Here is a 21,304-nt window from a genome sequence, read left to right as displayed (position 1 = left end):
GCCCCTTGAAGTGGTGGTGGCGAGCTTCCTTCTTGAGTGGCTGCAGCCAAGTACTGTAGGTTGACCGACAATGCCCTTAGGGAGGGAAGCCTCCACAGGCCCTGGGCTGCACAAAGGGTGAAGGGAAATGACCAACAATGCTGAGGTAGGCTTGGACTTGAAGGGGGAGTGTTAGAAAAAGCAAGAGGCGGATTTGTTGCCTGGAAGGGTATTTGACAATCCCTGGAGAATAATGGGAGATAGAGTGTGCATTGGGGAGTGAAAGAGATTCTATGAAGAACAGAAGTAGGACCTGAAGGCCACTCAGCCCCTCTCGCCTACTTTGGGCGATCCTCTAACTCAAGCTTCATTGCTCTTTCTTGCTGTAACCAAATTCTTTGGCTCCCTTTGTGCCAAAAGAATCTAATTCTGAGCTGAATAAATGCAACAGTTGGTGACATACCTCACTATCTGTTGTAGTTGCCTTGCACTCCACCTCCTCAGAGTCTGTCGGCTCCTTCTCCAACTCCCCTTCTTCCTCCTCCTCTTCCTCATCAGCCCTCTCAGCTGTCTCCTGCTCACTGGAGCTATCTGCAGCAAAACGGGGAAATTATTAAACAGAGAAACATTAAACCTGCAAAGAATTGATTGACAATGGTTGGTAACGTGATTAAATATGACAGTGGAATCAGAGTCATACAAGATGGAAACAGACCCTTTGGTCCGACCCAACCATGTTCCCAAACTAATCTAGTGCCCATCTGCCTGCGCTTGGCTCATCTGTCTCCAAACCCTTCCTATTCATGTACTTATCCAAGTATTTTTTAATGTTGGAATTATGCCCACATCCTCCACTTCCTCGGATGGTTCATTCCACACATGAACCACTCTGTTAACAAAACAGTCTGCCCCTCATGCCCTTTTTAAATCTTTCTCCTCTCACATTAATAATATGCTCATTGATTTTGACCTGCCCCACTCTAGGGAAAAGACACTTGTCATTCACCCGTGTCCCTCATGATTTTATAATTACAAATTATCACTAAGGTCATCCCTTAACCTCCTACACTCCAGTGGGAAAATGTCCCAGTCTTCCTAGTCTACTTTTTAAATCTCAAATCCTCTATTCCAGGCAACATCCTGGTAAATCTTTTCTGAACTCTCTCCAGTTTATTAATAACCTCCCTGTAACAAAGCAACCAGAACTGCACACAGGACTCCAGAAGAGGCCTCACCAATGTCCTGTCCAACCTCAACATGACATCCCAGCTCCTCTACTCAAAGGACTGAGCAATGAAGGCAAGCGTGCCAAATGCCTTCTTAATCACCCTGTCGACCTGTGACTCAAATTTGAAAGAATTATATACCTGAAACCCTGGGTCTCTCTGTTCTATAACACTACCTGGGGCCCTAATATTGGGTAAAAGTTCTGTCCTTATTTGTTTTACCAAAATGCAATACCTCACATTTATCCAAATGACACTCTATCTGCCACTCCTCAGTCCACTGATCACAGTTTCTTTACAATCGGAGGTAACCTTCTTCACTATCCACTATCCCACCAATTTTGGCTTCATCCACAAACTTATTAACCGTGCCTCCTACATTCTGATCCAAATTGTTTGTATAAGAGACAAACAAAAAGCAGACCCAGCCCCAATCCCTGTGGAACTCTGCTGGTCAAAGGTCTCCCAGTCTCAAAGACAACCCTCCATCACCACCCTCTGGTTGCTACCATAAAGCCAACTTTACATCAAATTGGTAAGCTCACCCTGAATCCCATCTGATCCAACTTTACTAATTAGTCTACCATGTGGAACCTTGTCAAAACAACATCACTGCTTTGCCCTCATCAAGCTTTTTGGTTACTTCATCAAAAAACTTAATTAAGTTTGTGAGACACTACAGATGGAGTTAGATCCAACTGAGGTTGGGGGCCTGGCAAATTAAACCTGGTTTGCTCTATCGACCAGCAATAGGCCAAGTGGATTAAAACGAGGAAATTCAACTTACAGTGGAATAAATTGGAGTTATATAGCATTGAGCGATGTCACCATTGAAAGACAAGGAACGTAACAGCAGAAGTGCAACACGTAACAAAAGCACTGCCATAAATATTGTACCAGTCTGCAGCATTAAACATACCGATGGAGTCACCGAAAGCCAGTCTCAATATAAACATGAAAGGTGCTGTGTGTGCAGCACACTGTCTCTGGCTGTAACTCAACCACACTGACCAAGATGGTCAATGTTCTACCTCCTGCTGTGTGCTGCCTCTGTTTATTTCAGCTGAGGCAGTGTTTCAGGTGAGACTACTGACATCAGCATCCCCAGGAAGTGTCCCTGACAGGAGGGAGAGGGGGACGAGAAAAGAAACACATAATTGACTGGGGTTTCTCCATTTTGATTCCCTGCCCCAGCCCGGCTGGAGGGGGAGAAGAGGATCCAGAAATGGATTGGGCTGTGGTACCTTTCAGTATGTTATTCTGCCGACAGTTAGTTTCTAGAAAAGACAACTCAGCGCAAAGTTTCTTCAGAGCCACCGATTCTCACAGCACTGAGGGAGGCCATTTAACCCACTGCGTCTGTGAAAGACATTTCCAATGAGCTTGATCTCACTGCCCTTCTCCCATAGCCCTCTAACGCTTTCTGTTCTAAATGAACAAGCAGAAATGTTTCTGGATGGAAAGGTCAACTTATAGAGAGTCATAGAGATGTACAGCACGGAAACAGACCCCATGGTCCAACCCGTCCATGCCGACTAGATATCCCAACCCAATCTAGTCCCACCTGCCAGCACCCAGCCCATATCCCTCCAAACCCTTCCTTTCATGTACCCATCCAGATGCTTTTTAAATGCTGTAATTGTACCAGCCTCCACCACTTCCTCTGGCAACTCATTCCATACACGTACCACCCTCTGTGTGAAAACGTTGCCCCTTAGGTCTCTTTCAGGAGAAAGTGAGGACTGCAGATGCTGGAGATCAGAGCTGAAAATGTGTTGCTGGAAAAGCGCAGCAGGTCAGGCAGCATCCAAGGAACAGGAGAATCGACGTTTCGGGCATAAGCCCTTCTTCAGGAATAAGGGCTTATGCCCGAAACGTCGATTCTCCTGTTCCTTGGATGCTGCCTGACCTGCGCTTTTCCAGCAACACATTTTCAGCCCTTAGGTCTCTTTCCCCTCTCACCCTAAACCTATGCCCTCTAGTTCGAGACTCCCCCATGCCAGGAGAAAGACCTTGTCTATTTATCCTATCCACGCCCCTCAAGATTTTATAAACCTCTATAAGGTCACCCCTCAGCCTCCAACGCTCCAGGGAAAACAGCCCCAGCCTGTTCAGCCTCTCCCTGTAGCTCAAATCCTCCAACCCTGGCAACATCCTTGTAAATCTTTTCTGAACCCTTTCAAGTTTCACAACATCTTTCCAATAGGAAGGAGACCAGAATTGCACGCAATATTCCAACAGTGACCTAACCAATGTCCTGTACAGCCGCAACATGACCTCCCAACTCCTGTACTCAATACTCTGACCAATAAAGGAAAACATACCAAACGTCTTCTTCACTGTCCTATCTACCTGTGACTCCACTTTCAAGGACTTATCTGGAAAGGAAGTGGGGTTCTCTATTCTAGACAACAGCAAGTGACTTTAAGATGGCTGTAGGGATTCGACAATGTGGCCAGCAAGAAAGCTCTGATTCAGCATTATCTCTGACACTGTGCTCTTGGCCTGTTGCTATGTTGTAAATACAATACATTGCATGGCCAGCTGTGACACAGGTCAGAATGCTCACAGTAAACAACCCAAATTCAAGGAACCAAAACACAATCTAACTGTGAGTGAGATCTAAACCAGAGGGCACCTCTCACTGCACTAACCTGTCCTCAGGTCCCTGGTAACTATCACTCATGTACTTCAATTGTTTCTTAAGTCAGGAGACCAAAACTGCAAACAGAATCCAGAAGTGATCATGTTAATACACTGTACAACTGCAGCAAAACAGCCTGAGTTTTATATTCCAGTCCCCTTACAACAAACATCCCATTCGCCTTCCTTATCACTTGTTGCTACTGCAGAATGACCTTTTGTGATTAATCTACCAGAACACCCAGATCCCTCTGTACCACAGAGTTCTACTACCTCTGTTCAGTTAAATCAGTTTACTTTTCTATTCTTCCTGATTAAACGGACAAACTCACATTTGTCATAGATAGGGGAATGTTACTTGAAGAGATGACAGTGGAAGGGCAATGGCAAACATCCAGAAAGTGCATTAGCGACCTGCAACAATTTTTCATTCCAGTCTGGTGCAAGAAGGAAAATGGGAAATGTAGCCAAACCGTGGCTTACAAGGGAAATTAAGGACAGCATTAGATCCAAAGAAGAGGCATACAAATTGGCCTGAAAAAAAACAATGGACCTGGCAGGGGGAGGTGGTAGCAGTTTAGAACTCAGCAAAGGAGAACAAATTGATTATTTGTGAAAGAGAAACTAAAATAAAATAAGCTTGTGGGGAACATAAAAAAATCTGACTGTTAAAGATCCTGTCGGTATGTGAGGAGCAACAGATGTGTCCAGACAAATGTAGGTCCCCCCCTTACAGTCAGAAACACAGGAAGTTTTAACAGGGAGCAAAGAAATGGCTGACCAACCAAATAAATCCTTTGGTTCTGTGTTCACAAAGGAGGACACCAATGAAATGTTGGGGAACACAGGGTTCAGTGAGAGGGATCTACATCCCAGAGGAGCTAAGGTAGTGGCCCTAGAAATAACGGATGCATTGATGGTCAACTTCCAGATTTTCTGGACCCTGGGACAATTCCTACAGATTGGAGGAAAGCAAATCTTACCTTCCATTTACTGCAGGGACATTAGGCAATGAAGGTGACAAATGGTACGTTGGCCTTCATAATGACAGGATCAGAGATGGCGTGCTGAAATTATAGAGGGCCCTGGTGAGACTAAACCTGGAACAGCGTGTGCAGTTTTGGTTTCCTTCTCTGAGGAAGGATCTGCTTGCTAAAGAGGGAATGCAGTGAAGGTTTCCCGGACTGTGGAATTCACGATCAGAAAACATTCAAGGCCAAAATATTGATGATTTCAAAGAGTTGTTGGATAAAGTACTTGCAGTTAGAGAGACCAAAGAATGTTGGAACAGACAATCGAGTTGGATGATCAGCCGTGATTGTACTGAATGGTGGAGCAGGCTCAAAGGGCTGAATGGCCTACTCCAGTCCCTATTTTCTATGTTTCTATGAGCATCAATAAATTAATTAAATATGCCTGCCCTTTTACAAAACCATATCGACTCTGCCTAACTGCATTAAGATTTTCAAAATGTCCTGTTATTACCTCCTTAATAAAAGATTTGAGCATTTTCTCTCTGGCAGATGCTAACTGGCCTGTGGTTTCCTCATTTTCATCTTCCTTCTTTCTTGAACAGAGAAGTCACATTCACTTTTTCTAATCTAAAGGGACCTTTGGGAAGTTCACAAAATTCAAACCAACCTATCTATAATCACAGTCACCACTTACACCCAAGGATGGTATCCATTAGGGCCGAAAGACGGGTCAGATTTCAGTTCAAATAATTTACAAAATACATACAGGACCAATGCAGGTGAGAGGTTTCCCCTGGCCGGGGAGTCTGGAACTCAGGACACCATTTAAAAAATAAGGGAGATGTAGCTTAGTGAGAAGAATTGGTTTTACTCAGAGGGTTGAGAGACTTTGGAACTCTCCAGCTGAATGAGCTGTAAAAGCTCAGGTTAAATTAGAGTATGATGAATGTTTGGTCATCGATGGTGTAGAAGGTTATGGGAGCGTGAGAGTAAAAAGTAATAAACTGTTTGATCAGACGTGATCGCATTCAATGGCAGAGCAGACTCAAAACTGCTGGATGGCCTACTCCCGTTCCTAAACTGCCTTTCATCTTTGGATTCGTAGTGACTTCTGGGATGTTATGTATATCCTCCACAGTGAAGAGAGGAGCAAAGTCCTTGTTCAGTTCATCTGGTAATTCCTTATTTTGCACCCTTAGTTGCCCAGACTCATTCTGTGGGAGAAAGTGAGGACTGCAGATGCTGGAGATCGGAGCTTAAAAATGTGTTGCTGGAAAAACACAGCAGGTTAGGCAGCATCAAAGGAGAAGGAGAATCGACGTTTCGGGCATAAGCCCTTCTTCAGGATTCTTCAGACTCATTCTGTACGGACCAATGCTCACTTTTACTTATTCTTCCTTTTTCAATACTTGGAGAAACTCCTGTTATCTGATTTTATATTCCTAACTAGCTTTCTCTCAGACTCAAATTCCCCTCCTTATTCATATTTTAGACATTCATTGTGGTTCTTATATACTCTGTCCAAACAGATGACCAGTCACTCACCTTAGTGGATTTGGGTGTTTCTTTTCAGTTTGAGGAGATACTTAACTACCTGAATTAGACACAGATTGTATGTCATTCCTGTAGGATCTTCCTTTCTCACTGTAATGTACTTTTCTGGAATGTTCTGAAATATCTCCATTTCTAACTGTCTATTCAATAACCAGACCATAGCCAGTTCTGACTTCATGTCCTCATAATTGCCCTTATTTAAGTTTCAAGTGTTTGATCCACCCTTCCCTTCCTCAAACTAAATTTGAAATTCAATCAGATTATGCTCAATCCAGTCATGCAGCACATTTAAACCACTAGGTCATTAACGGAAGCTATCCCTTTGCACATGACTGGGTCTAGTCTTTGCTCTGGTTGACAATAGTCCATACTGCTCTCGGAACATACGAACAGCGGTAGGCCATTCTGCCCCTCAAGGAACATTCATCGAGGGTCATAGCCTAAATTTTTGCTAATTCACCTCAGATTTAAAACTAAGAAACTCCCAAAACCTGTCCATGAAGCCAACATCCAGGCAACCCAATCAGATTCAATCCACCCATAAGTACATTAAAATTATTCATGAATCAATTGGGAGGCATTACCTTGCTTTATAGAGTTGAGTTTGCCTCTGACTGCAGCCTGAGAGTGGGCACTGGTATTCACATTTAAACCAACACTCAGGTTTATCATGGCGCGAGCAGCTGTGACGTCATCCAGCCACACCACGTTACCTAGGAAACGTTCAAGCAACAAAAACTCTCAGAAATGAGACCTTAACAGCAAAAGCAACCACTCGAATCTCTTTGTACACTTGAGCTCATCTCCGAACACAACAGCTCAATCATCATCACTCTATTGGCATTAATTAGGGCGTGCCAATACATTTATAGAGCATTACAGAAATGCAGAGCAATTTGGGAATGCTGGCAGTCAATTACACACAAACAGCAATGTTCTGTTGGTTGATGGACCCAGGACAGAGAGGACCAGGCTGCTCCTCTTCAAAAATATTGGCCATGGGATCTTCCACAATCAGTTAAGGGTGGACGCAGACCTTAGTTTATTGTCTCATCAAACACGTATCACTGACAGCGCGGCGCTGCCTCGGCACCGGCCCTCCCACAGCGCGGCGCTGCCTCGGCACCGGCCCTCCCACAGCGCGGCGCTGCCTCGGCACCGGCCCTCCCACAGCGCGGCGCTGCCTCGGCACCGGCCCTCCCACCGCGCGGCGCTCCCTCGACATCGGCCCTCCCACCGCGCGGCGCTCCCTCGACATCGGCCCTCCCACCTCATGGTGCTCCCTCGACATCGGCCCTCCCACCTCATGGTGCTCCCTCGACATCAGCCCTCCCACCTCATGGTGCTCCCTCGACATCGGCCCTCCCACCTCATGGTGCTCCCTCGACATCGGCCCTCCCACCTCAAGGTGCTCCCTCGACATCGGCCCTCCCACCTCAAGGTGCTCCCTCGACACGGGCCCTCCCACCTCATGGTACTCCCTCAACATCGGCCCTCTGACAGCGCAGTGCTCCCTTGCCGCTGACCCTCTGACAGTGTGGTGTTCCATTAGAATTGCAGTAGGAATCAGTTTGGAGTACAGGGCAGAAAGGGATGTGAAAATGGGAGATTTGAGACCACACTGGATGTGGAGGGACAGTGCATGTGGTCGTGCAGTTTAGTGGCTGGTGTTTAAATCTTGCCCATTATGTCGGTGAAGCACAAGCGCAGCCTCACACCATCACAAACACCTGAGGCTGAGGAAAAGTGGTGACATGGGAATAGAAAAATGACCCGGAAGATAAGTGGAAAACAAACTAAAATTACATCAAGGGAGAGGTTATACAGCACATTTGCATAAACACCAGAGTTTGCAAAGACAAACTAAAAACAGCCAAAGTTCACTCACAGGAAGAATCATCAATCCATTCGATGCTGGACGGTGGATACTCCTTAAAATACGCAAAGATCTCCTCAGTGCTCATCTCATCAACTCCAGTCACGTGAAGGGCCTCCAGGCGAACTTTGGGGATGGCTACAAACACAATGCAGCAAAAGACAAGACAATTTTTAACAACAACCAACTTGCATCTATATGGCCCCATTAATGTCAGAGGAGATCCCAAAGTGCAGCATAGCCAGGCTGAGGCCTGACATCACACCATTACGGCAGATGGCATCAATATGAATATATGGATTCGCAGAAGTAGACCATTCAGCCCTTCAAGCCTGTGCCGCTCCTCAATAACATCACAGCTGACGTGCTCTGAATTCCACATTGCCACCCATTCTTAATAACCTGCGATTCATGTCTAATAAGAACCTTCCTTTCTCCGTGATAAAAACATTCAATCACCTGTCTCTTCTGAGGCAGAGTTCTCAAGTCTCTCAACCCTCAGGGAAAATAAATCCCGCCCTTTTCCATCTGAAAAAGGGGGCCCGCTAATTCTAAGTGTGCCCTACTTCTGGAGTGACCACACTTCCATGTCCACCTCATCAATATCGTGCAACAATGAGTCTTGGAAAATCAGAAATCGGAAAGAACATGGAGATCACAGAGGGTGCCACAGAGGGTGTTTAAAATCACAGCGACAGAAAGGGACAACGCCACAGAGGGATATGGACAGCATAGTTGGGACTAAATTAACTGCACAAAGACCAAGCTCAGCACAGTGATGACGAGGGGAAAGCAGAAGCATTATGATCAAATAGCCAGAGGACCTCCTGTAAATGATGGAGCAATCGATCTCTGAATGAACCACAGCCACAGGTCAAAGAAAGACCATCTGAAATGGGACACATCTAAAGGAGTCATACAGCAAGTACATGAATGGGAATTTTTATTCCTCTGATCTATATGCACAATTCAGTTAAACATGTTCTGTAAAAATACCCTTTACTTCTATATAATTCTTATTCTCTCTCATTTTCAAATTTTAGGGAAACAAAACCAGATGTACTTGGGCTAATAGAAATTATTTGCCTTGAAAACAGCCCATACAGCTGCAATGGATGTGGTCCTGAACTATAGCAGCAGGACTGGGGAACTGGCTGAACCAAGGGATGAGAACCATAAGTTAATATCATGGAAGTGAGAGCTAGGAGGGAAACCTGGGCTCGGGCAGGACTGGAGAGGCTGTCATGGTACGTTCAGCTTCAACAATGGAAGCTTGGCAATGCTCAACCATGGCGTTCCTGTGTAACTGGGTTTATACATTTCTCAGAGATTCCTGTTTTCTGATTGATTCCTGGATGCATAATACTTGTTGTCCATTTCCCCCTCAACATTAGTCTCTCAGATATCAATTTCAATGCGCGCATTTTCTAATTCACAAAATAATTAGGACAGCTAATCTGTGATTTTAAAATGTAACTAATTTGATCTTAATCTTGGAACAGAAAACAAATCAAATTAGGTGGAAGAAAGGTAATTTTGCTTTCTCTTCCCTTCAATACAGAAGAGACTCTTTGCCTATCTGTGCCACCATAAATGTTTAACACCTCATCTCACCATGCCGCATTAGCCTTGGACGTTAGGCTCGAAGGGCTGAATGGCCTACTCCTGCATCTATTGTTATGACACTTCAAGAGCTCACCCAAGCACTTTTTAAAGATTGAGGTTTCCTGGCTCAACTACCCTCCCAGGCAGAGCATTCCAGATTCCCAGCACCCCTACCTTTCAATTTAAAATGTCACCCTAATAAATCATTGTACACATAATAAAATAGAAGAGATTTTATTCGAAAGTCTGCTTGAAAATTAAATCCTATTTAACATCCGGTTTGTATTCAAATTATTTTCAAATATGAGCACATTGGAATTTTGTTAGAGATACTTGACTTTGAAAGCAGAAATAAATTTGAATCTTTTTAACTGAAACATGAACAAAATGTACAAATGTACAATAGGAGTGCTGCATCTAAAGTGGATTAGTACCTCCCACACAGTCAGTCACATTATCAAATAAAAACTCAGTAGAAGCTTATGTTAAAATTCGTCTTACAAAAAAAACCGTTGCTTCAAAGAGTTTTGAAAACAATTCAAGCATGTTTCACTAGAATTGGAACAGCGATATATAACAGTCCGTTTGACTGCACATTACAGGTTCATATGAGGAAACTGTTCATTTTCACGCAGGCACCGAGTCACAGGTGCAGACAAAAACATCATATCAAAGCCCATGTTTCTGCAGCAAAGTCTAAATGAGATGACGGAGCTAGAGTGCGTAGGGTGAATTTAACACATTATTGTTAAATATACATCACTAATTTATGTCTTTTAACATCTTATTTTAGACATTAGAAATGTCAGTTACTGTGAAATAGAATTACATGGAATGTTTTTCTCAATTCCCTATGATTCTTAGGGGATGAAATAGTTTGGTGGTGATTTCACTAGACCACCAATCTAAAGGTACAGGCTAATGCTCTGGGCTCAGACTGTGAAATATTAATTCATCAATAAACCTGGAATTTAAAGCTAGTCTAATGATGAAAACATTGGTCAACTGTTGGAAACATTCATCCAATTTACTCATGTCCTTTACAGAAGGAAATCTGCCATCCTTCCTTGGTCTGGTGTAGACGTGACTCAGGAGTCAATTACATTGTTGAGGTTGTCTGTGGAGTAGTGGACAGTGTAGAAGAATGTTGCAGGTTGCAGGGGGACTTGAATAAACTGCAGAATTGGGCTGAGAGGTGGCAGATGGAGTTCAATGTAGCTAAATGTGAGGTGATTCACTTTGGGAAGAACAACAGGAAGGCAGAATACTGGGTCAATGGAAAGATTCTTGGTAGTGTGGATGTGCAGAGGGATCTTGGTATTCATGTACATAGATCCCTGAAAGTTGCCGCCCAGGTTGATAGTGCTGTTAAGGCGGCATACGGTGTATTAGGTTTTATCGGTAGAGGGATTGAGTTCCGGAGCTGTAGTGTCATGCTGCAACTATACAAAACGCTAGTGCGGCCGCACTTGGAATATTTTATACAGTTCTGGTCGCCCCATTACAGGAAGGATGTGGAAGCATTGGAAAAGGTGCAGAGGAAATTTACCAGGATGTTGCCTGGTCTGGAGGGAAGGTCTTATAAGGAAAGGCTGACAGACTTGGGTCTTTTCTCATTAGAAAGAAGGAGGCTAAGAGGAGATTTGATAGAGACATACAAGATGATCAGAGGATTAGATAGGGTAGACAGAGAGTGTCTTTTTCCTAGGATGATGAAGCCAGCTTGTACGAGGGGACATAGCTACAAATTGAAGGGTGGTAGATTTAAGACAGATGTCAGAGACAGGTTCTTTACTCAGGGCATGGAATGCCCTGCCTGCCAACGTAGTTAACTCAGCCACATTAGGGAGATTTAAACAATCCTTGGGTAACACATGGATGATGATGGGATAGTGTAGGGGGATGGGCTTAAATTAGTTCACAGGTTGGTGCAACATCTAGGGCCGAAGGGCCTGTTCTGCGCTGTATTATTCCATGTTCTGCAGTGCTTTCTGAAATGGCCCAGTGGTATCAAACTGCTGTGAAGTCAAAAAAGAGGGGGAAGAAACCGGAAGGAAAATCTGGAACGGGAAACAATGGCAAACTAGCCCTGTCCACCCTGCAAAGTCCTCCTTTTAAACACCGGAGGGTTTCTGTCAAAATTGGGAGAGCTATCTGATAGACTGACACCATGATCTCAGCTGGCATCAATACTGGACAAGTCAGGATCCAGAGTGAAATCTTGCCCACTGTCTCCTAACAGGGCTAACTGATCTCAAATCCAACAGATTAGGTTGGAGATCTGCCGTCTTGTCAGATTCAGCTGTGAATGGTGATGGACAGTTAAACAACTAACAGGTGGTGGAATGTCCACAAATAATCATTTGCAAGGACAGAAGAGCCGAGCACATCAGTGCAAAAGATAAGGTTGAAGACCATTCATGACTTGTCAGATACTGAAGTGGTCTCTGCTCACATGGAGAAAGTCTTGGGCTTGTGCTGATGAGTGGCAAGTAATATTGACACCACACAAGTGCCAGGTAATGACCATCGCCAACAAGAGAGAATGTAAACATCACCCTTTCCATGTTCAATGGCACTGAATCCCTAACTATCAATACTCTGGGGTTTATCATTGCAATCACTCACCAAATCTCCTTCAATGAGAAGTAGAAAACCTATGAGGTAAAAACAATGACTGCAGATGCTGGAAAGCAAATACTGGATTAGTGGTGCTGGAAGAGCACAGCAGTTCAGGCAGCATCCAACGAGCAGCGAAATCGCTGCTCGTTGGATGCTGCCTGAACTGCTGTGCTCTTCCAGCACCACTAATCCAGGAGAAAACCTATGACCATCGAGAAGGACAAGAGCAGCAGGTACATGGGAATAGCACTTGCTGCAAGTTCCCGTCCAAGCCCCTCACCATCCCGACTTGGAAATATATCACTGTTCCTTCAGTGTCGCTGGATCAAAATCCTGGAATTCCCTCCCTCAGGGCATTGTGGGCCCACCCACAGCACACGGACTGCAGCGGTTCAAGAAGGCAGCTCACCCCCACCTGTGGGGGGGGGTCATCCAGAGTGAGTGATAAATACTGCCCAATCTACACCCACATTCCTTGAACAAATAAAAAAAAAGTTCGATTTTGCGGTCTTGTTCTTTGAAACTGGCTGTCTTTGCTTTCTCATTGCCTCAGGCCTGTTACTGCTGTAAGTCCTTTGGAGACTCTCACTGGGCCTTCTCTAAGCTTTTCACTTATTTATTTATACATCTCCAAACTTCAGCTGCAGTTTGCATCAGATCAACAAAGCATGTCAGTGATAAATCACTGTAAAAAATCTGACAAAAAGCTAAATGTTTTCAGTGTAACAGAAATCTTTAATCAATAACAAACAGTGTAATAGATGATGGAGTATTATTTGCATTGCTACCTCTGTCAACTTGGTAACTCATTGACTAGTAAAAGTTAATTAGACTGAGTAACTAGTTAGATGTTGGATGAAGGTTAAACACTGTTCCCAGGGCCCAGCAGGCAACTGGGAAACTGATTTTATGAAGCCTTCAAAGCTACAGTTTCCTCATTCAGTCTACAGAAATGTCCCAAGCCAAAAAAATTAAATGGTCACCTTCCTTCAAGATCTCCTTGTCCAGCACCACCTTCCGTTGTGTAACGTTCACCTCTGCCCGGAAATGGAATCTCCTTGCTCGCTGCTCCTTCCTCTCCACTGCTTCCTGGGGAATTAAAATGAACAAATAAAGATAGGATCGAGAGGGTACGGGGAGAAACAGGAAGTGTAGGGAGCAGGACACAGCAGGCCAGGCCTGTAATAAATGTCTGTCTTCCCAACTCTGCAATGAAATCAGAACCAACCCATTCAGGCCAGTGTAAGCAATGTAATAGCTTGCTCTGCTTTTGCACTATAAAGTATGTCATGCAGGATTTTATTTGAATGCTTAGTTTTTCACAGAAACAAGACTTTCTGCTGACATTTGAGGTCCTTGAGAGTCTTCTCCCATCTCACCCCAAAAGCATTTCTCCCTCAGGTCCTTATCCAGCTTTCCCTTGAATTAACACGATTTAGGGTAAATATTCCCTGATGAAGCATGATTCACATTCACCCCACTCTCTGGTTGGGTAACGGTGTCTCTCTGGAATCCAATTTGGGCACAAGTTGAAAGATCTTTACACTGGCCCTCTCAAACTCTTTCATACTCAACTGTACAGGTCAGGTGACCTATTAGCCTTCTCCTTACTAAAGGAAAGCAGCTCAGGTCTGTTGAGGCATTCCTGTTAGTTATAACTTACCAGACCTGGCATCATCCTCCTGAATCCTTCTCTTACCTTCTCCAGTGCCTCGATATCCTTTTAATAATATGGAGACCAGAATTGTCCACAGTACTCTATATGTGGTTGGAACCAATATGTCTCCTTTCCAATTCTATTGTTCTAGAAATTATCAGCTTTGTTTGCATTTTCCGAATAGTCTAACAAGTTGAATTGTTATTTTGATTATTGGGAATCTGTAACTCAGATCCTATAGTTTCTCTACCCCATCTGACTCCTACCATAATATGCCTGTGTCAAAGACAAATTTCCTTTAAGACAAAAATTCACATGGGTAATGTTTTGGAGAGCTACCAAAATGACTGGATCACACACCCAGCTAGTTACTCCACAGAGATAAGCTATTGGACTGGTGCACACTGTGCAGTTTGTTCCAATCTTATGCTGTCATTTCAATGAAAAATTAAACTTTTCCTAAAAGTTCAGCTACAGTTCAGTGAACAATTTGCATTCTGTGACTTAATGCAGAAAGTTCAGAAAAGTCCTGGAGAACCTAGCCCCTGAAGTGGAACAGTGAGCTAAGTCAAATCAGAATGCCCTTGAAAGACCTTTACACAAATAACAATCTGTAATATTCTACAAGAAGTAACTTCCCCAACTGATTCCTGCCATCAAAATGCACCATCTCACCCTTTTTCAAGTTTATTTGTCAACACACTCATTCCCCAATTTAATTAAAGCATTTCTGTTTTTCCCTAGAAAGCAGTGGGATGGAGGATCGGTTGCATTGTGGACAGAACCAGTTGGACAGGCAGCCTGCCACAACTGCTTGATCAGAGTGAGCCAGACCAGTGGGACTTGCCTCTACCACACAACATCTCCTCGAGAATCATCTTCTGTGACCGAGAGGACCCCATGCACTGAACCAGTACTTTAAGAACTCGCCATCACCCTAGAACCAAGTCCTCCTTCACTCACAACAGTAAACTCCCCTTACCCTCCAGGTGATTATTAACCCACACCCCAAATTTGGACAGAGATGCAAACGATTTCTACCTTGGAGGTAACATCAATGCCAGTAATGAACGTGCCAGCCTTGTTCTCATAACGTCGGCTTGTGTCCTGTATAAAAGGGATCAAAGGAGAAAATGATTAAATCTCCTTGCAGTCACAACCAGCACCAACGTAAAACCTGTATTGTCAAATCACACCGGCTGAGAGATAACACATAGTCACAGATTCACCAGGACACAGTTCCCAAAGGGGCTGGCTCTCGCCGGGACGCAGTTCCCAAAGGGGCTGGCTCTCGCCGGGACGCAGTTCCCAAAGGGGCTGGCTCTCGCCGGGACGCAGTTCCCAAAGGGGCTGGCTCTCGCCGGGACGCAGTTCCCAAAGGGGCTGGCTCTCGCCGGGACGCAGTTCCCAAAGGGGCTGGCTCTCGCCGGGACGCAGTTCCCAAAGGGGCTGGCTCTCGCCGGGACGCAGTTCCCAAAGGGGCTGGCTCTCGCCGGGACGCAGTTCCCAAAGGGGCTGGCTCTCGCCGGGACGCAGTTCCCAAAGGGGCTGGCTCTCGCCGGGACGCAGTTCCCAAAGGGGCTGGCTCTCGCCGGGACGCAGTTCCCAAAGGGGCTGGCTCTCGCCGGGACGCAGTTCCCAAAGGGGTTGGCTCTCGCCGGGACGCAGTTCCCAAAGGGGTTGGCTCTCGCCGGGATGCAGTTCCCAAAGGGGTTGGCTCTCGCCGGGACGCAGTTCCCAAAGGGGTTGGCTCTCGCTGGGATAGAGTTCCTGAAGGGGCTGTCTCTCACTGGGATACAGTTCCCGAAGGGGCTGACTCTCGCTGGGATAGAGTTCCTGAAGGGGCTGTCTCTCACTGGGATACAGTTCCTGAAGGGGCTGACTCTCACTGGGATACAGTTCCTGAAGGGGCTGACTCTCACTGGGATACAGTTCCTGAAGGGGCTGTCTCTCACTGGGATACAGTTCCTGAAGGGGCTGGCTCTCACTGGGATACAGTTCCCGAAGGGGCTGTCTCTCACTGGGATACAGTTCCTGAAGGGGCTGGCTCTCACTGGGATACAGTTCCCGAAAGGGGCTGTCTCTCACTGGGATACAGTTCCCAAACAGACTGGCTCTCACTAGGGGTTTCAGCACTCTCTGTACCTTGCCCATCATGTTTTTTCGAACAGGATGTGAACATGTAGCGTTTTGAGGGGAGACCGTGGGAAGTGCTGTATTCACTGGAGTAGAAAACCAAAGGTGCAGGCTGAAATGCTCTGAGAATACAGGCCAAATCTGACTACAGCAATTGGTGGAATTTAAATCCCATTAATGCACAAAATGTTGAGGGGACTTGACAGGATAGATGCAAATGGTTGCTTTATGGGCCATGATCCTCTGGAACGGCAGAGGTGAATGGTTTTCTTCTGCTCCTATAACTTCTAGAAATGAAACTGCAGCATGACGTCTGTCCTAGCGATTGTGGTCATGAGATTATCAGCACATGTTGTTAAAACCCATCTGGTTCACACGTCGTTTTTCCTGTGACAAATTTATTGCTTGTTATGTGACAAGAGCATGTTTGCATTAGAACACAGAGTGGGAACCACACTGGGAAACCCTGAGTTGTAGAAATAAACATCTTTCACTTTTACATAAACACATATCATTTTGCTTTTCACTCCTTTGCCTCGGGATTGCACTGGGGGCTGAGGTCCAGGGACCATCACTTTCAACACCAAGTCAACCTGAACAACAACTTGCATTGAAAAAGTAATCCCAAATTATTCACAGGAAAGTGTCCTTTCAAATTCTTAAGACACCAAGCCACAATGAGATATTAGGACAGGCCTGAGTTGGGGCTACAGTCACATAAGGCCAGCTCTCCCCACTTTAGAGAGTCGAGTAATACCCCAGGGAATGGTCAATAGAGCTGAGGTTGAGACAGACTGCTGAGCACTGCCTGAATCACTAAGCAATACTGAACTCCAGCCTAATGGGATAGCAGACCACATATACATTGCACAGAGAGAGAATCTCCTCTTTGGGAATCTAGAGTAAGAGCTCAAATGTAAAGTTGTCTTGACTTGAAACATTATCACTGTTCCTCCTTCTGTAAATGTTATATATCATTCAGCCCATCATGGAGTGGCAGCCTCCAAATACAGCCGCCCATCACATTTGGCATATTTCCTCGTGGGAGAAAATGCTCCAAATTCTCTGACTCGACCCAGTTACACGAAGCCTCCGGCATCTCTTGTGCCTGTTTCTCGGCACAACCTGTAGGATTAAGTCAGACTCACCAGGCAAGAAGCAGCAGTCACCTGGCACGGAAACAGACCCTTCAGTCCAACCATAATCCCAAATTAAACCAGTCCCACCTGCCTACGCCTGGCCCATATCCCTTCAAACATTTTTTACTCATGAACTTATCCAATTGTCTTTAAAACATTGTAACTGTACCTGCACCCACCACTTCCTCTAGACATTCAGTCCACACACAAACCTGTGTAAACAATGCTCATGTCCCTTTTAAATCTTTCTCATCTCACTTTACAAATATGCCCCCTAGTTTTGAAACCTCCCACTCGAGGGAAAAGACATCTGCCATTCACCTTATCTATACCCCTCATGATTTTATAAACCTCTGTAAGGTCACTCCTCAACCTCCAGTGATAAAAAAAATCCCAGCCTGTCCAGCCTCTCATTATAACTCAAACTCTCCATTCCCAGCAACATTCTTTTCTGAATCCTGTCGAGCTTAAAATATCCTTCCTATAACAGGGTGACCAGGACCCCACACAGTATTCCAGAAGAGGCCCTATAACAGGGTGACCAGGACCCCACACAGTATTCCAGAAGAGGCCCTATAACAGGGTGACCAGGACCCCACACAGTATTCCAGAAGAGGCCTTGTATAACCTCAACATGACTTCCCAACTCCTGAAGGGACTGTCTCTCACCAGGATACAGTTCCTGAAAGGGCTCCTATACTCATTAAGATTAGATTAGATTAGATTAGATTCCCTACAGTATGGAAACAGGCCCTTCGGCGTAACCAGTCCACACCAATCCTCTGAAGAGCAACCCACCCAGATCCCTACATTCACCTCTGACTAATGCACCTAACACTACAGGCAATTGAGCACGGCCAATCCACCCTGACCTGCACATCTTTGGACTGTGGGAGGAAACCCACGCAGACACAGGGAGAATGTGCAAACTCCACACGGACAGTCGCCCGAGGCGGGAACTGAACCCAAGGGCCTGGCGCTGTGAGGCAGCAGTGCTAACCATTGAGCTGCCATGCCACCCGTGCCCCATGGGGGCAGCAGGGCAGCTCGGTGGTTGCTACTGCTGCCTCACAGCACTGCGGTCCCAGGTTCGATTCTCAGCCTTGGGTGACTGTCTGTGTGGAGTTTGTACATTCTCCCTGTGTCTGCGTGGGTTTCCTCCGGGTGCTCCAGTTTCCTCCCACAGTCCAAAGATGTGCAGTTTAGGTGGATTGGCCATGCTAAATTGCCCGTAGTGTTAGGTGCATTAGTCAGAGGGAAATGGGTCTGGGTAGGTTACTCTCTGGAGGGTTGGTGTGGACTGGTTGGGCCAACGGGCCTGTTTCCACACTGTAGGGGAATCGAACCTGAATCTACTCAAAGTTCTGAGCAATGAAGGCAGGTGCGCTAAACCATGTCTACAAAAAGAACAGGAAGGAGTGTTAGCAGACATATAAACACAAAGGTTCACATTATACAGGCTCAGCTTCCACTTTATATGTCTGTTAGTGAACGAGTAGGACTACGGAAGAAAGCTGGATTTTGGAGTCGGGGTCTAGATACACGACTAGGTGTAAAAGGGATTAATGAACAAGCTGCTGCATGTAATAAGGCTAAGAAGTCTTGCAGCTTGGCAGATGAGTATAGGATTTTAATTCATTCCCAGCAACAACATATATTTATGTTCAGTTATTGTACCAAAAATGTCACAAGGAGTTTCACAGCAGCATTATAAAGTACAAGAGTGACATTGAGCCACAAGGAGATATCAGGTCAAAACTTTGGTCAACCAAGTTAGTTTTAAGAAGTGTCTTAAAAGGAAGAGCATAACGTTGAGGGATTTAAGGAGAGAGTTCCAGAGCTCAGGGTGTAGGAATTGAAGGCATGGCAAGCAGTGATTGAGTGATTAAACTCAGGATGTTCACTAAAGCTGGAGGAGCAGAGATCTGGGAGCTGTGTGGTGCTGAGAGAATTACAGAGAACGTGAGGGACAAAGTCATGGATGGGTTTGAAAAGGATGAAAACTTTAAAATCAAGCAGCTGTTTGACCAGGGACCAATGAAGGTCAGAGAGTGCAGGGTGCCACGGGACTGGTGCTTGGTGTCAGTTTATCAAACTCTATCTCAAGGCTGACAACTGATTGAGACATGGTTTGAGGTCGCATTGATGGAGAGTTCGTCAATGTAGGAACCAACGTAATAAACTCACCCGCAGTTCACAGTCAACATCACAGTTACCAGACAACACTTTTCACACTTTATACATCACACTACAGTAGGAACACCATCCAAAATATCAGCTCAGACAGTGCTGCGCTCCCTCAGCACTGACCCGCTGACAGTGCAGCACTCCCTCAGCACTGACCCTCCGACAGTGCGGCGCTCCCTCAGCACTGACCCTCTGACAGTGCGGCACTCCCTCAGCACTGACCCTCCGACAGTGCAGCACTCCCTCAGCACTGACCCTCCGACAGTGCGGCGCTCCCTCAGCACTGACCCTCCGACAGTGCAGCACTCCCTCAGTACTGACCCTCTGACAGTGCGGCACTCCCTCAGTACTGACCCTCTGACAGTGCGGCACTCTTTCAGCACTGACCCTCCGACAGTGCCCACTCCCTCAGCACTGACCCTCCGACAGTGCGGCACTCCCTCAGCACTGACCCTCCGACAGTACGGCACTCCCTCAGCACTGACCCTCCGACAGTGCGGTGCTCCCTCAGCACTGACCCTCCGACAGTGCGGTGCTCCCTCAGCACTGACCCTCCGACAGTGCGGTGCTCCCTCAGCACTGACCCTCCGACAGTGCGGTGCTCCCTCAGCACTGACCCTCCGACAGTGCCCCCTCCCTCAGCACTGACCCTCCGACAGTACGGCGCTCCCTCAGCACTGACCCTGTTATTCCATCCCCCCCCCTCCCTCCGGCCCTCAGGGTTTTACCCACTATCCCGCTGTTTCCCTGTTACAGTGTGTGTGGTGCCCGCCTCCCCCCGCGGGGCCCGGGGCCTGGGGCCTGGAGTGGGCCCGGGGTCCGGGGCCTGGAGTGGGCCTGGGGCCTGGAGCGGGCCCGGGGCCTGGGGCCTGGGGCCCGGAGTGGGCCTGGGGCCTGGAGCCTGGGGCCTGGAGCCCGGGGCCTGGGGCCCGGGGCCTGGGGCCTGGGGCCTGGGGCCTGGGGCCTGGGGCCCGGAGTGGGCCTGGGGCCTGGAGCCTGGGGCCTGGAGCCCGGGGCCTGGGGCCTGCCCCCCGCCGCCGCCGCCGCCTCCTCACCGGGATCAGGTCCTTCAGGGAGCGCCGCACCGAGATGGTGTCCAGCCTCTCGGGCTCGATCTCTCCCTCCTCCACCTCCATCGGCTCGTCGTCCCGCTCAGAGGCGGCGCCCTCGGCCCCGGCCCCCGGCCCAGGCTCCAAACAGACCCGCAGGCCCCGCACCGCCGCCATCACAAACAAGGAGGAGCCGAGGATGAGGGCAAGAGGTTCCCCCTGACGCCGCCGCCGCCGCCGCCGCCGCCGGAGTACCATCCAATGCTGAGGAGGGTAACGGGCGGCAAGAGGGAACCCCGCGGGACAGAGGCATCCGGAGACAGCGCCGCAGCGACACCCGGCGGCCCAGAGAGTAACTACAGTCTGGAGCTGGACAGTCAACTTATTCAAGACCCACCCTCTGCCCTCATGAGTTGGCAAGGAGCTACCATCAGTATTGTGTGTCCATCCAACACCCTCCAAACTGCCCATCAATATTATCCAAAGCTGCACGTTAGAGCTCATCTAAATCCTCTGTTCCCTGTTTTTTTAAAATCACCAATGGGCTCTGGGCATCACTGACTGGGTGACCAGCATGTATTGACCGTCCCTAGTTGCCCCTTGAGAAGGTTGGGGTGAGCTGCCTTCTGGAACTACTGCAGTCCATTCATCCACAAT

The 21,304-nt window shown here is 46.9% G+C and overlaps 1 protein-coding gene across 1 annotated transcript in view; it reads right to left on the bottom strand.

Moving 5' to 3' along the window:
- Positions 1-20,920, bottom strand: part of ncbp3 (nuclear cap binding subunit 3) — a 33,965-nt gene extending 13,045 nt beyond the window's left edge. The window contains exons 1-6 of the mRNA XM_072590097.1: positions 20,654-20,920; positions 15,178-15,243; positions 13,463-13,568; positions 8,265-8,390; positions 6,961-7,089; positions 443-570 (exon numbers count right to left, since the gene is read on the bottom strand). Of these exons, the coding sequence (XP_072446198.1) occupies positions 443-570; positions 6,961-7,089; positions 8,265-8,390; positions 13,463-13,568; positions 15,178-15,243; positions 20,654-20,905 (807 nt within the window). The 5' untranslated portion in view covers positions 20,906-20,920. The remainder of the gene's footprint in view (positions 1-442; positions 571-6,960; positions 7,090-8,264; positions 8,391-13,462; positions 13,569-15,177; positions 15,244-20,653) is intronic.
- Between the last annotated feature and the right edge of the window lie 384 nt (positions 20,921-21,304).

Source organism: Chiloscyllium punctatum, chromosome 19 (assembly GCF_047496795.1).
Source record: "Chiloscyllium punctatum isolate Juve2018m chromosome 19, sChiPun1.3, whole genome shotgun sequence".
Taxonomy (NCBI): Eukaryota; Metazoa; Chordata; class Chondrichthyes; order Orectolobiformes; family Hemiscylliidae; genus Chiloscyllium; species Chiloscyllium punctatum.
Note: the sequence above shows the minus strand (reverse complement) of the source record. Positions and strands in the feature narration are given on the sequence as shown.